At 44.2% G+C, this 21,866-nt stretch overlaps 1 protein-coding gene across 1 annotated transcript; it reads left to right on the forward strand.

Moving 5' to 3' along the window:
• Window positions 1–1,941: 1,941 nt before the first annotated feature.
• LOC120040643 (cytochrome b-c1 complex subunit 2, mitochondrial-like) lies at window positions 1,942–18,406 on the forward strand. The gene is made up of 14 exons (XM_038985727.1): window positions 1,942–2,051; window positions 6,709–6,801; window positions 7,202–7,351; window positions 7,459–7,523; window positions 8,435–8,491; window positions 9,324–9,448; window positions 9,672–9,769; window positions 9,873–9,930; window positions 12,117–12,212; window positions 12,368–12,567; window positions 12,805–12,885; window positions 12,984–13,060; window positions 13,250–13,403; window positions 18,058–18,406. Exons 1-14 carry the CDS (start codon window positions 2,019–2,021, stop codon window positions 18,139–18,141), a joined length of 1,371 nt encoding a protein of 456 aa, XP_038841655.1. The 5' UTR covers window positions 1,942–2,018; the 3' UTR covers window positions 18,142–18,406.
• Window positions 18,407–21,866: the final 3,460 nt, after the last annotated feature.

Here is a 21,866-nt window from a genome sequence, read left to right on the forward strand (position 1 = left end):
TTGATTAATTGTTCAGCAGTTTTATGGTTTGGAGGGTAGAAGATGTTAAAGAGCCTCTAGGACCTACACTTGGCGCTCCGGTACCGCTTGCCGTGCGGTAGCAGAGAAAACAGTCTATGACTTGGGTGACGGAGTCTATGACAATTTTTTGGGCTTTCCTCTGACACCGCCTAGTATATAGGCTCTGGATGGCAGGAAGCTTGGCCCCAGTGATTTACTGGGCAGAAAGCACTACCCTCTGTAGCGCCTTACGTCAGATGTTCACTTCAACACTTGGCACATCTTTTCTTTCCTTTACATTGAGCCGCTACATGTCCCATTCTTTGGCATTGCAAACATTCAAAACATTCAAAGACAAATTCTCTAACATTGAAACAAAGAAATCCTATCTGTAGTTTTCTCTGCAAAACTTTCTCAAACCTCAGCAGCACTGATAAGCTTTCGCTTGTTTGACCCTCTTTCCTACTGATCAACATTAAGGCCTTAATCACTCTGCTTCCCTTCACATCTGTGGACCAGTGGAGGCTGCTGAAGGGAGGACGGCTCATAACAATGGTTGGAACGGAGCGAATGGAATGGCATCAAACACATGGAAATAATGTGTTTGAAGTATTTGATAAATTCCACTTATTCTGCTCCAGCCATTACCACAAGCCTGTCCTCCCCAATTAAGGTGGCACTAATCTCATGTGCTGTGGACATATATATTGGGACCCCAGTGATGACTCCCCTCAACCTAGAATAAGCACCAGGTACATGGCTTTTAGTTATGTGCCGATTGTCTATGGTGGAAGCTACTGGCGACCCGGGAGGAGGGACTTTAATCGCGCAGTAGAAAAAGTATTCTATCGAGATACGAAACTCTCAGCTGTTGTAATGAATTTAGGGATAGTGCACATTCTGAACATAGTTTTTTTTAAGTCAGTGAGAATCCCCATAGCTCAAATTTCAAAATCCAACAGCTAATGGCTGCAAGACACAAAGACTTGCATTAGCTCCCTTAAATACTACCTAGGCTTTTAGAATAGAATACCAGTCTTGTATTGCGCAGATGGGTTCAAATCCATTTGCAGTCAGTCTCACTTGTGTGAGTAACCTTGCATGAGACCTGAAGACTTGCGCTAGTTCACCAAGCTAATGCATAGGCTTTAGCTCAGTGGGCTAAGACAGTCTTGCGGTGGGTTTGATGACAAACCCAGTTGATCACACCAGACCTGCCTTCTCTCTTCAGCTGAGCTGTTTCTCCTTCAGTCACCACAACTGTTTTGTTTAATTGTAGTGTATTTAACACATACCCTTATGGCAAAGTTACAATATGAAAATGCATTACAGTCGACTCAGCCTGTCCATACAATTTCTGAATCTGATCAATGTTAATCTTGTTAAATGGGCAATCTGCAGTTGCTACATCCATTTTGCACTTATAAATTAATGGTATATACCCATTGATACAACTATCGTACCCAATGATGTCATTAGTCATACCTCATCAGAACCCAAAATATTAGCTTGTATTATTCCATAGGTCGTAAACAAGGTTAATGTAAACAAACACTGTATCAGTGGAGGCTGGTGGAAGGAGCTATAGGATGATGGGCTCATTGTAATGGCTGGAATGGAATACTGGAACGGTATCAAACACATGGAAACCACATGTTTTTCTCCGTTCCATTTATTCCATTCCATCCATTACAATGAGCCCGCTCATCCCACCAGCCTCCTCTGCATTGTATAGCCTCAAACCATGGTTACAACTTTAATTTGGATATCATGGATGGTCAGTCCTTGCATCCATAGCTCTGTCTATGAATTTAAGTGGTAACATTTCTCCAGGCTCATCCCTCAGATTTTTACCAAAACAGCATTGTTTCAACTACCGATTGGCCCTTTAAAGTTAAATATCTTGACGAATCTTTTTACCATTTTTGGATTGGCTGTGAAGAGCGGTGCATTGTGGGTAGGACGTCAGGGCGTCCATGTCTGTATTTTACTGCTGCTGAAGGAGAGAAACGGGAGTCATGAAAGGGATCCGAACTCTAAATAAATTCTCCGTGAGTCTCGTTACTCTATTCTATTAAACGTGTATTTTACAACGATGTATCATGAGGTTTCGTGCATTCTTTCCGTTGGGGAGTCAATTGGAACCCACCCTGTGGACTCGCCGGCTAAGTAGCCAAGGTTGGCTAGTGGAAACGGATGGTTAATTAGCCTGTCGGTTACCCTAGCTAAAGTTAGCTAGGCGCGCTTACTTCTATAATCTTGACCGAGATGATGTATCCAATCGGTTTCATGAACCTATAATAGCCATTCTTACTTACAAATGAGGCTATGTACTACATTTTACAATGGCATGTTCACTACTGGCGAATCGCTGGCAAGCTGTATTGCTAGCTCGCTAGCTGTCACGTAGCCCATGGTTCCATCCAGCTCAACCCATTGAAGGTCATTGCGGTTCTGCTGGTTTTTCAGATCAATCACGCACTGACAATCCAAGCCAGGTGACATGCCATGGAACAGTCAATGTCTCAATTCACCGATCAAGTAATCTCATTGCAATGTTGATTGGTAGTGATGGGATGAAGTATCTGGCAGCTTTAGCTACGAAGGTCTGACAATAAGCCACCGTCTTTCTCCCGTATTATCTAGTATACTGTTGATTTCTAGGAAGCTTGACAAGTTAATGTTTTGATATTGCCCTGTTTTTGAACAATGTATTATAGTATATCTGGAGTGTGCTGCCAAGTGTTTGGTGTCTATCTCAGCTGTCTGCAGATAGCTGACAAACTCAACAAAAAAAGAAACGTCCTCTCAATGTCAACTGTGTTTATTTTCAGCAAACTTAACATATGTTAATACAAATTTACACAACAAGATTCAACAACAGACACAAACTGAACAAGTTCCACAGACATTGCCAGTTCTTGCTGTGAGATGTTACCCCACTCTTCCACCAAGGCACCTGCAAGTTCCCGGACATTTCTGGGAGGGAATGGCCCTAGCCCTCACCCTCCGATCCAACAGGTCCCAGACGTGCTCAATGGGATTGAGATCCGGGCTCTTCGCTGGCCATGGCAGAACACGGACATTCCTGTCTTGCAGGAAATCACGCACAGAACGAGCCTGCAGCAAGGGTACCACATGAGGGAGGAGGATGTCTTCCCTGTAATGCACAGCGTTGAGATTGCCTGCAATAACAAGAAGCTCAGTCCAATGATGCTGTGACACACCGCTCCAGACCATGACGGACCCTCCACCTCCAAGTCGATGCCGCTCCAGAGTACAAGCCTCGGTGTAACGTTCATTCCTTCGACGATAAATGCGAATCCGACCATCACCCCTGGAGAGACAAAAGCGCAACTTTTTCACAGTCCTGTCTGGTCCAGCGATGGTAGGTTTGTGCCTATAAGTGATGTGGTTGCCAGTGATGTCTGGTGAGGACCTGCCTTACAACAGGCCTACAAGCCCTCAATCCAGCCTCTCTCAGCCTATTGCGGACAGTCTGAGCACTGATGGAGGGATTGTGCGTTCCTGGTGTAACTCGGGCAGTTGTTGCCATCCTGTACCTGTCCCGCAGGTGTGATGTTTGGATGTACCGATCCTGTGGAGGTGTTACACGTGGTCTGCCACTGCGAGGACGACCAGCTGTCCATCCTGTCTCTCTGTAGCACTGTCTTAGGCGTCTCACAGTACGGGCATTGCTATTTATTGCCCTGGCCACATCTGCAGTCCTCATGCCTCCTTGCAGCATGCCTAGGCACGTTCACACAGATGAGCAGGGACCCTGGACATCTTTGTTTGTTGTTTTTCCAGAGTCAGTAGAAAGGCCTCTTTAGTGTCCTAAGATTTCATAACTGTGACCTTAATTGCCTACCATCTGTAAGCTGTTAGTGTCTTAACAACCATTCCACAGGCGCATGTTCACTAATTGTTTATGGTTCATTGAACAAGCATGGGAAACAGTGTTTAAACCCTTTACAATGAAGATCTGTGAAGTTATTTTGGATTTTTACTAATTGTCTTTGAAAGACAGGGTCCTGAAAAAGGGACGTTTCTTTTTTTGCTGAGTTTATTAGCTTTTCAGATATCAGGTTCCAGATTGGTTTAGGTCAGAGGTCTCCAACAGGTCGATTAGCTCGCAGCCCACCTACGAGAAGCTCGCCAAACAATTCTGAAAGTACATACAATTTGACAAGTATCAGACACAGCAAGCTCCCAGTTACTATCTAATCAACGCAACATTGACATTATCCAACTCCTGGTTAGCCACTATTGGCTTAAAAAGCCAAACCTAACATTATCTGCCTATTAATTTCCAGCGATATTGCGTTTGTCTGTGTGGTGCGTGCGTTTCTCCATCACACTATGTGTTCCCAGTTGATATGATAACCATTTTGTGGGTTGACAGAAAGTTTCCCCAAAACCTTCTCAATTAAATGTTAACTGCAAAGTTGATTCTTCTTCTTTGGTATAATGGCGTTTGCGTCAATTATATGTGCATTCCGCCACCTACTCTACAAGTTGATAATAAGGCTCTAAAATGGGGGGGGAAAATACATTGAAAAAATTCCATTCAAACTATCTAATGAAATGTTAATTAAACTAAAGCTTTTCTGTTTTAAGCAGGTCCCTACACAGGCTCAGAAGGATCCTGTGATGTCGGGACATATCCTGGTGACAGTAGTCCTTGCAGTGCTTCAGCCATTAAGTCTTGGAGGCCCAAAAACTTATTGGCTGCAGATATGATGTCCAGCTTTTTGGACACTTGTGCAGTACAATTAATAACTGTGGCTATAAATGCTACAAAATACACCTTTTTCACAATAAGTGTATTCAACTTTTGCAACTGGTTGTGGTATATCCACCTCCATATCTTCTTCAGAACTGTGGCCTCTTGCCCCTTCAAAGCTCTTCACCGCCTACATCCCTGATCTTTGACACCTCAACCTCTTTCACCCTAACAGGGCACTCAGGGAATTCGGAAATACGATCCCCACCACAGTTGCAACATTTTACATTAAGACTCTTCAATAACATTCCTTCCGTCTGCAAAGACTTGACACATGGCCAACCTTTTTACACTTCTTGCATTGCATCGGGTTTTGGACGAACGTTTTTACTGCGTATCTTAGGGTGGTATATACTAATTAAACAATAATACAGATAAACTGCTCCTTTTTACCATTCTCCATATTTGTCAAGCGACGTGCATTAACTACTCCTGGAATTTTTGGCCTAAGCTAATGATTATCAATGTCCAATAGGACGCCAGAAATAACATTTTACCGGTGCCCTCCCCCGAAAATCAAAGCTGTTCACTTCATGCGTCGATATTTTCACGAGCCACAAAATGCACGCTCCTTTTGCTCTTTAGATACACACAATATCAACACCATACCACTTCTGGTTACTTGGACTGCATCCACTTTTCCCAACGCCGCCTTCACCCTCCTCGTGACTTCAAAATGGTTTCCCAAATAAACATCTTTATCCAAAAAACGTACTCCAACAAGGAACGATACATCAGACTCATTTTCCACAACAACTTCAGCCCATTTTGTTCCATTCTTCACTGTTGTCCACTAATCTTTCACGCTAACTGTACTCGACTCGCTTTCAGCTTTAACCGACACTTCTGCTTCCGCCATCCCACGGTCCTAGCACTTTCCTCACTCACTAGATACGCAATTAAATGGCCAAATGCGCAATTAAATGGCCAAATGGGTATTACACCAAAAATAAATGTATTTTTACATATCTAAAAAAAAAATGTTTTCTGATGTGATTTAACCGTTGACATGGACTCAGAACATCCAATTTCGTAGTTTTTCTATGAACAATTGCACTTTTGAAAGTGAAAAACTTAAACAAATCTAAAACCAGGAAAAATAAAAGAGAAAACAGAGTGTACAAGAGTAAGTAGTTCAATAAGAACCTGGAGAAGAGAAGAAAAATGGGCCTATTTGAAAGCTAGAAAAAAATGAGTAGCTTGCTACACTTCTTTTTTTTTTAAGTAGCTCTCATGCCAGAAAAGGTTGGAGACACCTGTTTTGGTCATTTCTGTGGAAATAACATGAAAATGCTTTAATGTGGAATATTATCTATAAGACTGCATACTGCAAAAAAAATTGTAGCTTATATTTCTCTCTTTCATATTGTAGCAGACACCATAATCTCTTCTGACATTAGATGTTTGACTGGGGGTTGGATCATATCAGGTCTTTAGGATTTAGCCTTACTACCGATTGAGTTTCCCTACACCTCACCCTCATCTTAACCAAGGTGCTACATCCAATGTATGATGTGTCTTCTTGGAAGGACAAATAAGAAGAAGGCTTAACATACTACATATTTCAGGTTGGCCTGCCACCCAGTGAGTCTACCCTCAGAGTGGACTAAATATCATCAAGAATACCCACTGCTCTAGTCTAGACCCGGCTCAGAATTCATCTCCCGTCTTTAGGTTAGAGGAAGCTGCTCGTATCACAAAACATCCTCCTAAACAAAACCTGTTATGATGGTTTGGTTTAATCCACCTGTAGTATTATTTTCAGCCATAAGACGTCATTTGACTGGGGTCATTTGAGGACAGAAGGAAATCTAGATCCCTCCACATGAATTGAATAGTGTATCATATCATATTGTAATTCCTTAGCTGAGGAAGTGCTGGTGAGTGTTTGTTGACATGATTTTTATAATTTCCCTCCCCAGATACGATGCTATGCAGCCAGGAGGAGTGATGTCCTCACTGAGCCCTTGGCTGGCCTGAAGGCTGGGGCGGCCCTGCCCCCCCAGAATGTACAGGTATGTCATAGAGGCCAAGAAGTTTTCACATGGGATCACAGGAAAAACTCTGGGCCCTAGTTGTAGCCCAAACTGAGGTGTTGAGTTTTTCTTGGTGGGTCCTTGAGTGGCGTGTCAGGGATGAGGATGTGCTCTACTCTATGGCTAAGCATTGTGATTATGTTCATGTGTAGACTTGTTTTAGGTACGACCATGCACACACTTTTACTTACTGTGTAGCCATATTTTCCCTCCATATTGGAAAATGAACTTTTGGTTGTGTAGTTGATCACAAGAACTTTACCTCAGTTGAACAGAATGGAATGTTTACTCTCTTATTCACTTTGCAGTTTCCAAAACAACAATGCTGCCAGTCTCACGTGTGTTCCAGCTGACTCTCCCTCCCTGTGTTCTCTACTAGGTGTCCAAGCTGCCCAACGGTCTAGTGATTGCGTCGTTGGAGAACTACTCTCCCGTGTCCAGTGTGGGTGTGTTTGTGAAAGCAGGCACTCGTTATGAGACTGTGGAGAACCAGGGAGTCAGTCATGTCCTGCGGTTGGCAGCCAACCTGGTAAGTCCCAGTGGTTTTATGAATGGATTGATCTCTGTGACACAACTACACTGTTTTTTAAAGTCCTTAAGTTAATGAATGAACACTGTCACTATTGTTGTTTTCAGACTACTAAGGGAGCGTCTGCGTTCAGGATCTGTCGTGGTGTGGAGGCAGTGGGGGGTAGTCTGAGGTCAGCGAGTATGGAGAGTACAGCACTATGTCCCCGCCCTCCCTGTCCCCTAACCCCATTTCTGTCCTCATGCAGAATATACATTATACTGTTCCCTATCTCCACATACAGAGTGTATGCTACAATATACCATATGTTACCCTGTATGGCTCAGTTGGTAGAGCATGGCGCTTGTACCGCCAGGCTTGTGGGTTCGATTCTCGGGGCCAACCATAAGTAAAATGTATGTACGCATGACTAAGTCGCTTTGGATAAAAGCGTCTGCTAAATGGAATATTATTATTATTATTATATTATACACTTGTGTTGTGTACCCCTTCCCTCATTGTCCCTTATTCCTTCTGTGTCCCCGCCTGACTTGCTGTAAATAAACGTAAATGTAGGAGGCAGTGAAACATTAACACCAACTTCAACACCCATACCTCACACAAGCTATAGCTTCACTACATTATAGATGCACACACATACAGTTGCCCTCGAGTCAACGGGGGCTCACGTTTTAGGATAGAGCAGAATGAACAAGATGAGAGAAGCACAGAGTCACATGCAGGTTGACATTTATTGGGATGAATCTTGTCCTGGGGGCAAAGCTAAGTCTTCCGCTAGATGGGCCAGCTGCAAAGTCAAAATTGGCTATATCAAAAACAAAAATGTGTTTTTTTTTGTCTCAATTTAAGGTTAGCAGTATGGTTAAGGTTAGGTTTAAATTCAGATTTTATGACTTTGTGGCGGTGCAAGCTAGTGACCACCCTGTAGAGCTGCCTCCAGTACATGAATCATCCCAGGAAATGCCAATCTGCACACACAGCACAAGAATGTTCCTATTTTCACCTCATTGCAAAGCAATGTGCATCATAGCTAGTCTAGTCTGGAGGATGTAGCTAACATGTCTGTTTTCTGTGTGTCCGCAGCGTAACGTCATCGAGGGAGACCATGGTTTACTCTGTGGAGTGTTTGAGAGACCACTTGTAAGTTACTACCGCAGCCAGACTCCCTCATAGTGTGTGGGTTTACTTTGGTGTTGAATTGATGGATGAAGAAACTTGAATTACGGGCACGTTGTATGCGAGGACAGGGTTGATTCATGGTGTAATTAGCCCCTGTGTTTCTTACCTATTTATCATAGAGGCTTCCCATAGGGCCACTTGAGATCATCTTGATTCATCATCTACAGTGGCAAGAAACAGTATGTGAACCCTTTGGAATTACCTGGATTTCTGCATAAATTGGTCATCAAATTTGATCTGATCTTCATCTAAGTCACAACAATAGACAAACACAGTCTGCTTAAACTAATAACACACAAACAATTAGAAGTTTATGTCTTTATTGAACCCACCGTGTAAACATTCACAGTGCAGGGTGGAAAAAGTATGTGAACCCTTGGATTTAATAACTGGTTGACCCTCCTTTGGCAGCAATAACCTCAACCAAACATTTTCTGTACAGTCGTGGCCAAAAGTTTTGAGAATGACACAAATATAAATTTTCACAAAGTCTGCTGCCTCAGTTTGTATGATGGCAATTTGCATATACTCCAGAATGTTATGAAGAGTGATCAGATGAATTGCAATTAATTGCAAAGTCCTTCTTTGCCATGCAAATGAACTGAATCCCAAAAAAACATTTCCACTGCATTTCAGCCCTGCCACAAAAGGACCAGCTGACATCATGTCAGTGATTCTCTCGTTAACACAGGTGTATGTTAACACACTGTATGTTGAGAGTTATGACTGTTGCATTGTCCGTGTGTGTCCGTATGTTTGCGTCTGCCCATCCAACGTCCATCCTTCTCCTCAGAGACACAGTGATGGAGTATCTGATCAACGTGACCACGACCCCAGAGTTCCGGCCATGGGAGGTGGACGACCTGACCTCCAGGGTCAAGGTAGACCGGGCCCTGGCCCACCAGTGTTCACAGATAGGTCAGCAACACTTCCCCTCTATTCACTTTACTTGTCCAGCACGATTGCTCCTTGTTGAATTAATATGTTTTATTGAATTACCAGTAGCATTTTGGTTTAGTATATATTTGTATGCTGCAGATGAATTTTTTTGTCTATAGTCATTTGTCTAGCATCCTGTTATTAGTTCTCCTTGCCAACTCACTGACTGAAGTCTTTTGTTATGGGGTTTATTTCTCTGAAGGTGTCATTGAGAAGTTGCATGAAGCTGCTTACAAAAACGCTCTATCCAACTCCCTGTACTGTCCTGACTACATGGTTGGCAAAGTCAGTGGTGAACAGGTAAGACTGTGTTAATAGCTGTGTTGTTCACTATAGTGCTACCTTGTGTTTGTCACAGCTTAGCTCTCTCTTAAACTCTCTCCTACTTCCTTATCCCCCTTAGCTGCAGTCCTTTGTCCAGAACAATTTCACCAGTGCCAGAATGGCTCTTGTAGGACTAGGTGAGTGTGTCTGGCTGTTAGTCTTTTTGATCCAATGGCACCCTGGGTTCTCCTTTCTACATGTTGCAGCTCCTTCAGCATGTCTCCGGGGCTGTTCTGATTCCTTGCCCTACCTTTTCCCTGAAGTGTGCAGCCCCTCATGGATTGAAAAGGAATATGGTGGAAACTCACTCTAGCCAATGTATTACTTTTAAATTATTGAGGGGATATTGAGCAAGTGCACACTTCAGGAATAAGGGTAGGGAATCGGAACAACCCTATTGATTGGGTCACTATAAGGGTCATATCCTTTGAATTAGGGCGATGTAAACACTCTCTCCCTCTGTGTGTGCGTGCGTACTGTGTACACATCACATTTCCTTTGGCCTCTGCCCAAACCCTAGAGTTAAAGGCTGTCTAAAGATATGTTGAGTAGAGGTCAGCTGTTCTGCTCTAGTATGACGCACTGTGTGTGTGTGACATGACTGCTCTCTGGTATGTACAAGTGATAGGAAATAAATCGCTAGTTACATATTGAGATATTATTTTTGATGATATCGAATTGTTTTGATAATATTGCAATATTGTTTTTACGCTAGTTGACTGTACCTGCCCCAAAACTTGTTCTCCATCTTCTTTTTAAATAGGGAGCCAATTTGTTTTCAGCACTTACACTACATGGTCTTAAGTATGTGGACACCTACCTGTCGAACATCTCATTCCAGAATCATGGTTAATAATATGGAGTTGGTCCCCCCTTTGCTGCTATAACAGCCTCCACTCTTCTGGGAAGGCTTTCCACTAGAAGTTGGAACATTGCTTTGGGGACTTGCTTCCATTAAGCAACAAGAGTATTAGTGAGGTCGGGCACTGATGTTGGGCGATTAGGCCTGGCTCGCAGTTGGCGTTCCAAGTCATCCCAAATGTGTTCGATGAGGTTGAGGTCAGGGCTCTGTGCAGGCCATTCAAGTTCTTCCACACCGATCTCGACAAACTATTTCTGTATGGACCTCACTTTGTGCATGGGGGCATTGTCATGCTAAAACAGGAAAGGGCCTTCCCCAAACTGTTACCACAAAGTTGGAAGCACAGAATCGTTTGGAATGTCATTGTATGCTGTAGCGTTAAGATTTCCCTTCACTGGAACTAAGGAGCCTGAACCATGAAAAACAGCTGCAGACCATTATTCCTCCTCCATCAAACTTAACAGTTGATACTATGCATTGGGGCAGGTAGTGTTCTCCTGGCATCCTCCAAACCCAGATTCGTCCGTCGGACTGCCAGATGGTGACGCGCGATTCATCACTCCAGAGAACACGTTTCCATTGCTCCAGAGTCCAATGGCGGCGAGCTTTACACCACTCCAGCCAACGCTTGAACTTAAGCTTGTGTAAGGCTGCTCGGCCATGGAAACCCATTTCATGAAGCTCCTGGTGAGCAGTTATCGTGTAGATGTTGCTTCCAGAGGCAGTTTGGAACTCGGTAGTGAGTGTTGCAACCCGAGGACATACAATTTTTACGCGCTTCAGCACTCGGCAGTCCCTTTCCGTGAACTTGTGTGGCCTACCACTTCGCGGCTGAGCTGTTGTTGCTCCGAGACATTTCCACTTCACAATAACAGCACTTACAATTGACTGGGGTAGCTCTAGCAGGGCAGAAATTTGACAAACTGACTTGTTGGAAAGGTGGCATCCTATGACGGTGCCACGTTGAAAGTCACTGAGGCCATTCTACTGCTCATGTTTGTCTATGGAGATTGCATGACTGTGTGCTCGATTTGAACACCTGTCAGCAACGGGTGTGGCTGAAGTAGCCGAATCCACTAAGTTGAAGGGGTGTTCACATACTTGTAGCCATGTAGTATATTTCCCTTACTGATCAAAAGTCATTTTCTCATGGCTCTCTCTTGTCCCTCGGCAGCAGACATATGGTGAGCAAAATGTATATTGAATCGCAATAAAATCACAGTATCGAATCGCAATACATATAGAACGACACTACATATCGCTTCAGCACCTAAGTATGGTGATATTATTGTGAGGTCCCTGGCAATTCCCGGCCCTAGTATGTACCCCTGTGTGAAACACTGAACTGAGGGCATGTGATGTCTATGTGATGACAGTCCACCTGTGTGTGTGTGTGTCTCCTGCTGGCTCTCTGGTGTGTCTTCCAGTGACATGACCCCTGTCTGTGCCGTCTCTCCCCAGGTGTGAATCACTCTGTGCTGAGGCAGGTAGGAGAGCAGTTTCTCAGTGTCCGCAGTGGGGCTGGAGTTGCTGGGGCCAAGGCTGTATACCGCGGAGGTAAGACCCATAGAGAGCCTTAGAAGCAATGCACGCCTAACTGCTGAGCTCTAGTCTGGGCCACTGATTCAGTCAACCCCAGTGTGTGAGCCAAGATGGGTTGTGTGTTTGTACCCTGATGGTGGTTAACCGTGTGTGACTGTGTGTCCCTGCAGGTGAGCTGCGGGTGCAGAACGGGACCGGTCTGGTCCACTCGCTGATCGCCAGCGAGGGCGGTGTGACTGGATCAGCAGAGGCCAATGCCTTTAGTGTGCTGCAAAGAGTTCTGGGAGCCGGGCCACACGTAAAGAGAGGCTCCAACGTCACCAGCAAACTGAGCCAGGGCATCGCCAAGGCAACCACACAGCCCTTCGATGTGAGTAACTTCCCTGTTTGTTGCTACAGTTATTCCTGTGTTGTTGGTTGTGGTCACTACAATAGAAATCGATATTCTACATAGCTGAAATTCTACATAACTGGAGTCTTCATTGTATGATTGTCTAAATTACGCACAGAGAAAAATAAAAGGTTTAGAGGTTAGAAAGCACAATGATCTTGGACTATCTTGTGTACAGAAGGTAATCTAATGCTTATTTCTCTGTCTCCTATGCAGGCCACAGCCTTCAATGCCACATACGCTGACTCTGGACTCTTTGGAGTCTACTCCATCGCCCAAGCCGACTCCGCAGGAGAGGTGAGCACACTATAATGCAGTAGTAACATAAGAACGTGTTAGAACCTGATATATGTTGATAAGTGACTGTCCCTAACAGTGACTGTCTCTCTGTACAGGTGATCAAAGCTGCCATCGCCCAGGTGACAGGGGTTGCGAAGGGAGGCGTGTCCGAGGATGATGTTGCCAGAGCAAAGTGAGTTCACTAAACAACATGGCTCATTAAGTGGACATGAATCTTGGCGCTGACTCTCTGTGGTTTTATTTTTATTTAACCTTTAACCAAGCCAGTCAGTTAATAACTAATTATTATTTACATTGATGGCCTATAATACCTTCTTGCCCTGATTGGACCTTTGACCCTGTCCCCCCTCTTACCTGGTAGGAAGCAGTTGAAAGCGGAGTACCTGATGTCCATGGAGAGTTCTGAGGGCCTGCTGGAGGAGATGGGGGCCCAGGCTCTGTCCAGCGGAGCCTACCACTCACCAGAGACAGTTACCCAGAGCATCGACTCTGTCAGCCACGCAGACGTCGTCAACGTGAGTACACTTCAACATTCACTACTGCTAGGGCAAGAAGGTCAAGGCCTACCTTTAAACTCAGTGCCTCTTTGCTTGACATCATGGGAAAATCAAGACATCAGCCAAGACCTCAGAAAATAAATTGTAGACCTCCACAAGTCTGGTTCATCCTTGGGAGCAATTTCCAAACGCCTGAAGGTACCACGTTCATCTGTACAAACAATAGTACGCAAGTATAAACACCATGGGACCACGCAGCCGTCATACCACTCAGGAAGGAGACGCGTTCTGTCTCATAGAGATGAACATACTTTGGTGCGAAAAGTGCAAATCAATCCCAGAACAGCAGCAAATCAAATCAAATCAAATTTTATTTGTCACATACACATGGTTAGCAGAAGTTAATGCGAGTGTAGCGAAATGCTTGTGCTTCTAGTTCCGACAATGCAGTAATAACCAACAAGTAATCTAACCTAACAATTCCACAACTACTACCTTATACACACAAGTGTAAAGGGATAAAGAATATGTACATAAAGATATATGAATGAGTGATGGTACAGAACGGCATAGGCAAGATGCAGTAGATGGTATAGAGTACAGTATATACATATGAGATGAGTAATGTAGGGTATGTAACCATAAAGTGGCATAGTTTAAAGTGGCTAGTGATACATGTATTACATAAAGATGGCAAGATGCAGTAGATGATATAGAGTACAGTATATACATATGAGATGAGTAATGTAGGGTATGTAAACATTATATTAAGTGGCATTGTTTAAAGTGGCTAGTGGTAAATTTTTACATAATTTCCATCAATTCCCATTATTAAAGTGGCTGGAGTTGAGTCAGTATGTTGGCAGCGGCCACTAAATGTTAGTGGTGGCTGTTTAACAGTCTGATGGCCTTGAGATAGAAGCTGTTTTTCAGTCTCTCGGTCCCTGCTTTGATGCACCTGTACTGACCTCGCCTTCTGGATGATAGCGGGGTGAACAGGCAGTGGCTTGGGTGGTTGTTGTCCTTGATGATCTTTATGGCCTTCCTGTGACATCGGGTGGTGTAGGTGTCCTGGAGGGCAGGTAGTTTGCCCCCGGTGATGCGTTGTGCAGACCTCACTACCCTCTGGAGAGCCTTACGGTTGTGGGCGGAGCAGTTGCCGTACCAGCCCGACAGGATGCTCTCGATTGTGCATCTGTAGAAGTTTGTGAGTGCTTTTGGTGACAAGCCGAATTTCTTCAGCCTCCTGAGGCTGAAGAGGTGCTGCTGCGCCTTCTTCACAACGCTGTCTGTGTGGGTGGACCAATTCAGTTTGTCCGTGATGTGTACACCGAGGAACTTAAAACTTTCCACCTTCTCCACTACTGTCCCGTCGATGTGGATAGGGGGGTGCTCCCTCTGCTGTTTCCTGAAGTCCACAATCATCTCCTTTGTTTTGTTGACGTTGAGTGTGAGGTTATTTTCCTGACACCACACTCCGAGGGCCCTCACCTCCTCCCTGTAGGCCGTCTCGTCGTTGTTGGTAATCAAGCCTACCACTGTAGTGTCGTCCGCAAACTTGATGATTGAGTTGGAGGCGTGCATGGCCACGCAGTCGTGGGTGAACAGGGAGTACAGGAGAGGGCTCAGAACGCACCCTTGTGGGGCCCCAGTGTTGAGGATCAGCGGGGTGGAGATGTTGTTACCTACCCTCACCACCTGGAGGAGGCCCGTCAGGAAGTCCAGGACCCAGTTGCACAGGGCGGGGTCGAGACCCAGGGTCTCGAGCTTGATGACGAGTTTGGAGGGTACTATGGTGTTAAATGCTGAGCTGTAGTCGATGAACAGCATTCTCACATAGGTATTCCTCTTGTCCAGATGGGTTAGGGCAGTGTGCAGTATGGTTGCGATTGCGTCGTCTGTGGACCTATTGGATCGGTAAGCAAATTGGAGTGGGTCTAGGGTGTCAGGTAGGGTGGAGGTGATATGGTCCTTGACTAGTCTCTCAAAGCACTTCATGATGACGGAAGTGAGTGCTACGGGGCGGTAGTCGTTTAGCTCAGTTACCTTAGCTTTCTTGGGAACAGGAACAATGGTGGCCCTCTTGAAGCATGTGGGAACAGCAGACTGGGATAAGGATTGATTGAATATGTCCTTAAACACACCAGCCAGCTGGTCTGCGCATGCTCTGAGGACGCGGCTGGGAATGCCGTCTGGGCCTGCAGCCTTGCGAGGGTTAACACGTTTAAATGTTTTACTCACCTCGGCTGCAGTGAAGGAGAGCCCGCAGGTTTTGGTAGCGGGCCTTGTCAGTGGCACTGTATTGTCCTCAAAGCGAGCAAAAAAGTTATTTAGCCTGTCTGGGAGCAAGACATCCTGGTCTGCGACGGGGCTGGTTTTCTTTTTGTAATCCGTGATTGACTGTAGACCCTGCCACATACCTCTTGTGTCTGAGCTGTTGAATTGCGACTCTACTTTGTCTCTATACTGGGACTTAGCTTGTTTGATTGCCTTGCGGAGAGAATAGCTACACTGTTTGTATTCGGTCATGTTTCCGGTCACCTTGCCCTGGTTAAAAGCAGTGGTTCGCGCTTTCAATTTTACGCGAATGCTGCCATCAATCCACGGTTTCTGGTTTGGGAATGTTTTAATCGTTGCTGTGGGTACGACACCGTCAATGCACTTTCTAATGAACTCGCTCACCGAATCAGCGTATTCGTCAATATTGTTGTTGGACGCAATGCGGAACATATCCCAATCCACGTGATCGAAGCAGTCTTGAAGCGTGGAATCAGATTGGTCGGACCAGCGTTGAACAGACCTGAGCGAGGGAGCTTGTTGTTTTAGTTTCAGGACCTTGTCAAGTTGCTGGAGGAAACAGATACAAAAATATCTATATCCACAGTAAAACAAGTCCTATATTGACATAACCTGAAAGGCCGCTCAGCAAGGAAGAAGCCACTGCTCCAAAACCGCCATAAAAAAGCCAGACTACGGTTTGCATCTGCACATGGGGACAAAGATCATACTTTTTGGAGAAATGTCCTCTGGTCTGATAAAACAAAAATAGAACTGTCTGGCCATAATGACCATTGTTATGTTTGGAGGAAAAAGGGGGAGGCTTGCAAGCCGAAGAACACCATCCCAACCGTGAAACACGGGGGTGGCAGCATTATTTTGTGGGTGTGCTTTGCTGCAGGAGGGACTGGTGCACTTCGCAAAATAGATGGCATCATGAGGTTGGAAAATTATGTGGATACATTGAAGCAACATCTCAAGACATCAGTCAGGAAGTTAAAGCTTGGTTGCAAATGGGTCTTCCCGAATGGACAATGACCCCAAGCATACTTCTAAAGTTGTGGCAAAATGGCTTACGGACAACCAAGTCAAGGTATTGGAGTGGCCATCACAAAGCCCTGACCTCAATCCTATAGAACATTTGTGTGCAGAACTGAAAAAGCGTGTGCGAGCGAGCTGTCCTACAAACCTGACTCAGTTACATCAGCTCTGTCAGGAGGAATGGGCCAAAATTCACCCAACTTATTGTGGGAAGCTTGTGAAAGGCTACCTGACATGTTTGACCCAAGTTAAACAATTTAAAGGCAATACTACCAAATACTAATTGAGTGTATATAAACTTCTGACCCACTGGGAATGTGATGAAAGAAATAAAAGCTGAAATAAATCATTCTCTCTACTATTATTCTGACATTTCACATTCTTAAAATAAAGTGGTGATCCTAACTGACCTAAGGCAGGGAATTTTTACTAGGATTAAATGTCAGGAATTGTGAAAAACTGAGTTTAAATGTATTTTGCTAAGGTGTATGTAAACTTCCGACTTCAACTGTATCTATTCACATTCGATATACGCTAAGTGTGTAAAACATTAGGAACACCTTCCTAATATTGAGTTGCACCCCCCTTTGCCCTCAGAACAGCTTCAATTCATCGGGCATGGACTCCACAAGGTGTCGAAAGCATTCCACAGGGATGCTGGCCCATGTTGACTCCAATGCTTGTGTCAAGTTGTGTCAGTTGGCTGGATGTCCTTTGGGTGGTGGACCATTCTTGATACACACAGGAAACTGTTGAGTGTGAAAAACACAGCCTCGTTTCAGTTGGTGACTTAAATTGGTGCGCCTGGCACCTACTACCATATCCTGCTCAAAGGCACTTAAATATTTTGTCTTGCCCATTCACCCTTTGAATGGCACGCATACACAATCCATGTCTCAAGGCTTAAAAATCCTTCTTTATCCTGTCTCCTTTACTTCATATACACTGATTGAAGTGGATTTAAATAAGTGATCATTGCTTTCACCTGGTCAGTCTATCATGGAAAGAACAGGCGTTCCTAATGTTTTGTACACTCAGTGTATGCCTGTGAATTTTTATGGTGAATATATTGCCCCCTTGGCTATGGGGGTTGCAGTCTGTATGTGCCCCTAAATCCTTTATTTCCCTATCTTCCAAACTATACCTCCATCTGTACTATAAAATAATAATGTTTGGGTAAAGTGATCGGAACGCCATTCTTCAAGTAAAAAAGAAAGGGGGAAAAAAGAAATATATGACTAAAATTTTTGAAGACTGATTTCTGTGTGACTTACATTTATTTATAGCAGGTCAGCTGGGGACACAGAAGGGGAATAAGGGACAATGTGACAAGTGTATTATTTTGTTTTCCCAGGCTGCGAGAAAGTTTGTGGACGGCAAGAAATCGATGGCAGCCTGCGGACACCTCGCCAACACACCCTTCGTGGATGAATTGTGAAAAGAAACAAACCATAAACAATGAAACAGTTATTTAACATTTTAACCTGGGCAGGTTGTGCCTGGCTGCTTACTCCAGAAAAAGGAACCTGGTTCTGATATGAAGCCCATGACTTCATCTCACAGTAAACGATAATCCTTTGTTAACAAATCATGTTAACGTTTGTTCTGCAATAATTGTACACAGGTATCAGGAATAATTATTATTTTTGTTGTCAATTTCTCTGTATATTTGATGTAAATTCATTAAATGGTCTATCTACAGTTATGGCAGTCTGATTTGATCACCAAGATGAGTGAGTAATGATATATCTTTGATGTTATTCCGCCCAGCTGCTGCAGGGGGAGAAGAAGAGCCTTGAAAATCTGTTGGAGCTGCTACATCGGCAACATTTTGCATCTATTGTAGCAGCCAGGTATGTTAGAATTAGGGGAAATTGTGGGGGTATTGTTTATATACTGAACAAAAATATAAACGCAACATGTTTCATGAGCTAAAATAAAAGATCCCAGAAATGTTCCATATGCACAAAAAGCTTATTTCTCTCAAATTGTGTGCACAATTTTGTTTACATCCCTGGTAGTGAGCATTTCTCATTTGCTAAGATAATTCATCCACCTGACAGGTGTGGCATATCAAGAAGCTGATTAAATAGCATGATCATTACACAGGTGCACCTTGTGCTGGGGGCAATAAGTCCACACTAAAATGTGCAGTTTTGTCACACACCACAATGCCACAGATGTCTCAAGTTTTGAGGGAGCGTGCAATTGGCATGCTGACTGCAGGAATGTTCAACAGAGCTGTTGCCAGAGAATTTAATGTTTATTTCTCTACCATAAGCCACCTCCGTTTTAGAGAATTTGGCAGTACGTCCAACCAGCCTTTCAACCGCAGACCACATGTAACCACATCAGCCCAGGACCTCCACGTCCGGCTTCTGCACCTGTAGGATCGTTTGGGGGGTCAATTTATTTCAATTGACTGATTTCCTTCTATGAACTGTAACTAAGTAAACATTTTGAAATTGTTGCATGTTAAGTTTATATTTTTGTTAAGTATATTGATCGATCTGGAGTTTGGTCAAACACGTTATCAAAAATATTGCACAGCAAAAGCAGCCATTAAGAATAACAGCTATGGCTAGAGAGATAGGGGCAAAAAAGGCCTTGATGACTAAACATGACAAAACAACACAGATCACGACTGGATGTCAGTGAATCATGTATTCAAGGAACGTAGTGAATAATAAAGCTACATATCCATGTGGTTCTATTTAGGTTCAACATGTATTGTCCATTGGAGGTGGTGGAGGGTGCTTGAATCAGTGATTGACTGACTGTGGTAACAGGGAAATGCACTAATATACCCCCTGTGCCATTAATGCCATGAAGGCTATAGTGTGGTGTCCTCTGAGAAAATCTAATCTTATTAAACAAATTAAGAACTTTTTTTCTCTTCAAATGGGTATAGATTTGATTTTATTAGGATCTCTTTTAGTCCTCATTTGGACTAACCTTCCAAGAGTCCTGAAACATGAATACAATTCATAATACAAACACATTTTAACATATAACACACTGTCAGCTAAGGACCTCTTCCACTATTAGAATGTGTGTTCATGTCATTCTGCTTGGTCAGCCGGTGGGACCTACAATTGAGTGAATATGAACACACAGGATATAATTTTTCCAAGTTGGGTCTCCTGCATATTCTATTGTCAATTTAGGGTCGTGTTCTGTAAAAGCTTAGATCATACAGGCAAGCAATACAAACTCAGCAAAAAAAAGAAACGTCCCTTTTTCAGGACCCTGTCTTTCAAAGATAATTCATAAATATCCAAATAACTTCACAGATCTTCATTGTAAAGGGTTTAAACACTGTTTCCCATGCTTGTTCAATGAACCATAAACAATTAATGACCATGCACTTGCGGAACGGTCGTTAAGACACTAACAGCTTACAAACGGTAGGCAATTAAGGTCACAGTTATAAAAACTTAGGACACTAAAGAGGCCTTTTTACTGACTCTGAAAAACACCAAAAGAAAGATTCCCAGGGTCCCTGCTCATCTGCGTGAACGTGGCTTAGGCATGCTGCTAGGAGAGGACTGCAGATGTGGCCAGGGCAATAAATTGCAATGTCCGTACTGTGAGACGCCTAAGACAGCGCTACAGGGAGACAGGACGGACAGCTAATCATCCTCGCAGTGGCAGACCACGTGTAACAACACCTGCACAGGATCGGTACATCCGAACATCACACCTGCGGGACAGGTACAGGATGGCAACAACAACTGCCCGAGTTACACCAGGAACGCACAATCCCTCCATCAGTGCTCAGACTGTGCGCAATAGGCTAAGAGAGGCTGGACTGGGGGCTTGTAGGCCTGTTGTAAGGCAGGTCCTCACCAGACATCACCGGCAACAACGTCCACTATGGGCACAAACCCACCGTGGCTGGACCAGACAGGACTGGCAAAAAGTGCTCTTCACTGACAAGTCACAGTTTTGTCTCACCAGGGGTGATGGTCGGATTCGCGTTTATCGTCGAAGGAATGAGCGTTACACCGAGGCCTGTACTCTGGAGCGGGATCGATTTGGAGGTGGAGGGTCCGTCATGGTCTGGAGCGGTGTGTCACAGCATCATCGGACTGAGCTTGTTGTCATTGCAGGCAATCTCAACGCTGTGCGTTACAGGGAAGACATCCTCCTCCCTCATGTGGTACCCCTCCTGCAGGCTCATCCTGACATGACCCTCCAGCATGACAATACCACCAGCCATACTGCTCATTCTGTGCGTGATTTCCTGCAAGACAGGAATGTCAGTGTTCTGCCATGGCCAGCGAAGAGCCCGGATGTCAAATCTATTGAGCAAGCATGGGACCTGTTGGATTGGAGGATGAGGGCTAGGGCCATTCCCCCCAGAAATGTCCTGGAACTTGCAGGTGCCTTGGTGGAAGAGTGGGGTAACATCTCACAGCAAGAACTGGTAAATCCGATGCAGTCCATGAGGAGGAGATGCACTGCAGTACTTAATGCAGCTGGTGGCCACACCAGATACTGACTGTTACTTTTGATTTTGACTCCCCCCCTCTTTGTTCAGGGACACATTCCATTTCTGTTAGTCACATGTCTGTGTAACTTGTTTAGTTTATGTCTCAGTTGTTGAATCTTATGTTCATACAAATATTTACACATGTTAAGTTTCCTGAAAATAAACGCAGTTGACAGTGAGAGGACGTTTCTTTTTTTGCTGAGTTTATGACAACTGGGTGATCTATATATTCTCTCCAAAGCAGAAACACATTGGGTAAAAACTGGTTGAATCAAAGTTGTTTCAACGTTATTTTAACCAAAAAATGTAATGATGTTGTGGAAAACTGATTGGATTTGCAAAAGGTCATCAACTTAAAGGTATTTTACACCCTACTTTTAACCTAAATTCAATGACAGGGTGACATTTTGGTTGATTTCACATTGAATTCACGTTAGTTAACAACACAACCAAATGTGCATCAAAACTAGCCGTTAAACTGACGTCTGTGCCTAGTGTGAAGACTCACATTGCTGAGACTGCTGTGTTGAGTGGGTGGGAGGGAGGTTACTTTCTGCTGATTGCTTTGCTGCTCTAATGGAGATAGTGGAAAGCGCTGACCAGCAGAGTACTGCTCTCTGGCACACTCCTTTGATAGATCAGAGGATTTGCTTTGACCTTAACTACAG

Source organism: Salvelinus namaycush, unplaced genomic scaffold (genome assembly GCF_016432855.1).
Source record: "Salvelinus namaycush isolate Seneca unplaced genomic scaffold, SaNama_1.0 Scaffold37, whole genome shotgun sequence".
Lineage (NCBI taxonomy): Eukaryota > Metazoa > Chordata > Actinopteri > Salmoniformes > Salmonidae > Salvelinus > Salvelinus namaycush.

What these genes read in the sequence shown, in the direction of transcription:
- LOC120040643 (XM_038985727.1), top strand. Translation starts at nt 2,019, where the DNA reads ATGAAAGGGATCCGAACTCTAAATAAATTCTCC. An exon ending in CCACCAGTGTTCACAGATAG is followed by an intron (nt 9,449 to 9,671) that starts GTCAGCAACACT and finishes ATTTCTCTGAAG; the next exon opens with GTGTCATTGAGAAGTTGCAT. An exon ending in AATGGCTCTTGTAGGACTAG is followed by an intron (nt 9,931 to 12,116) that starts GTGAGTGTGTCT and finishes GTCTCTCCCCAG; the next exon opens with GTGTGAATCACTCTGTGCTG.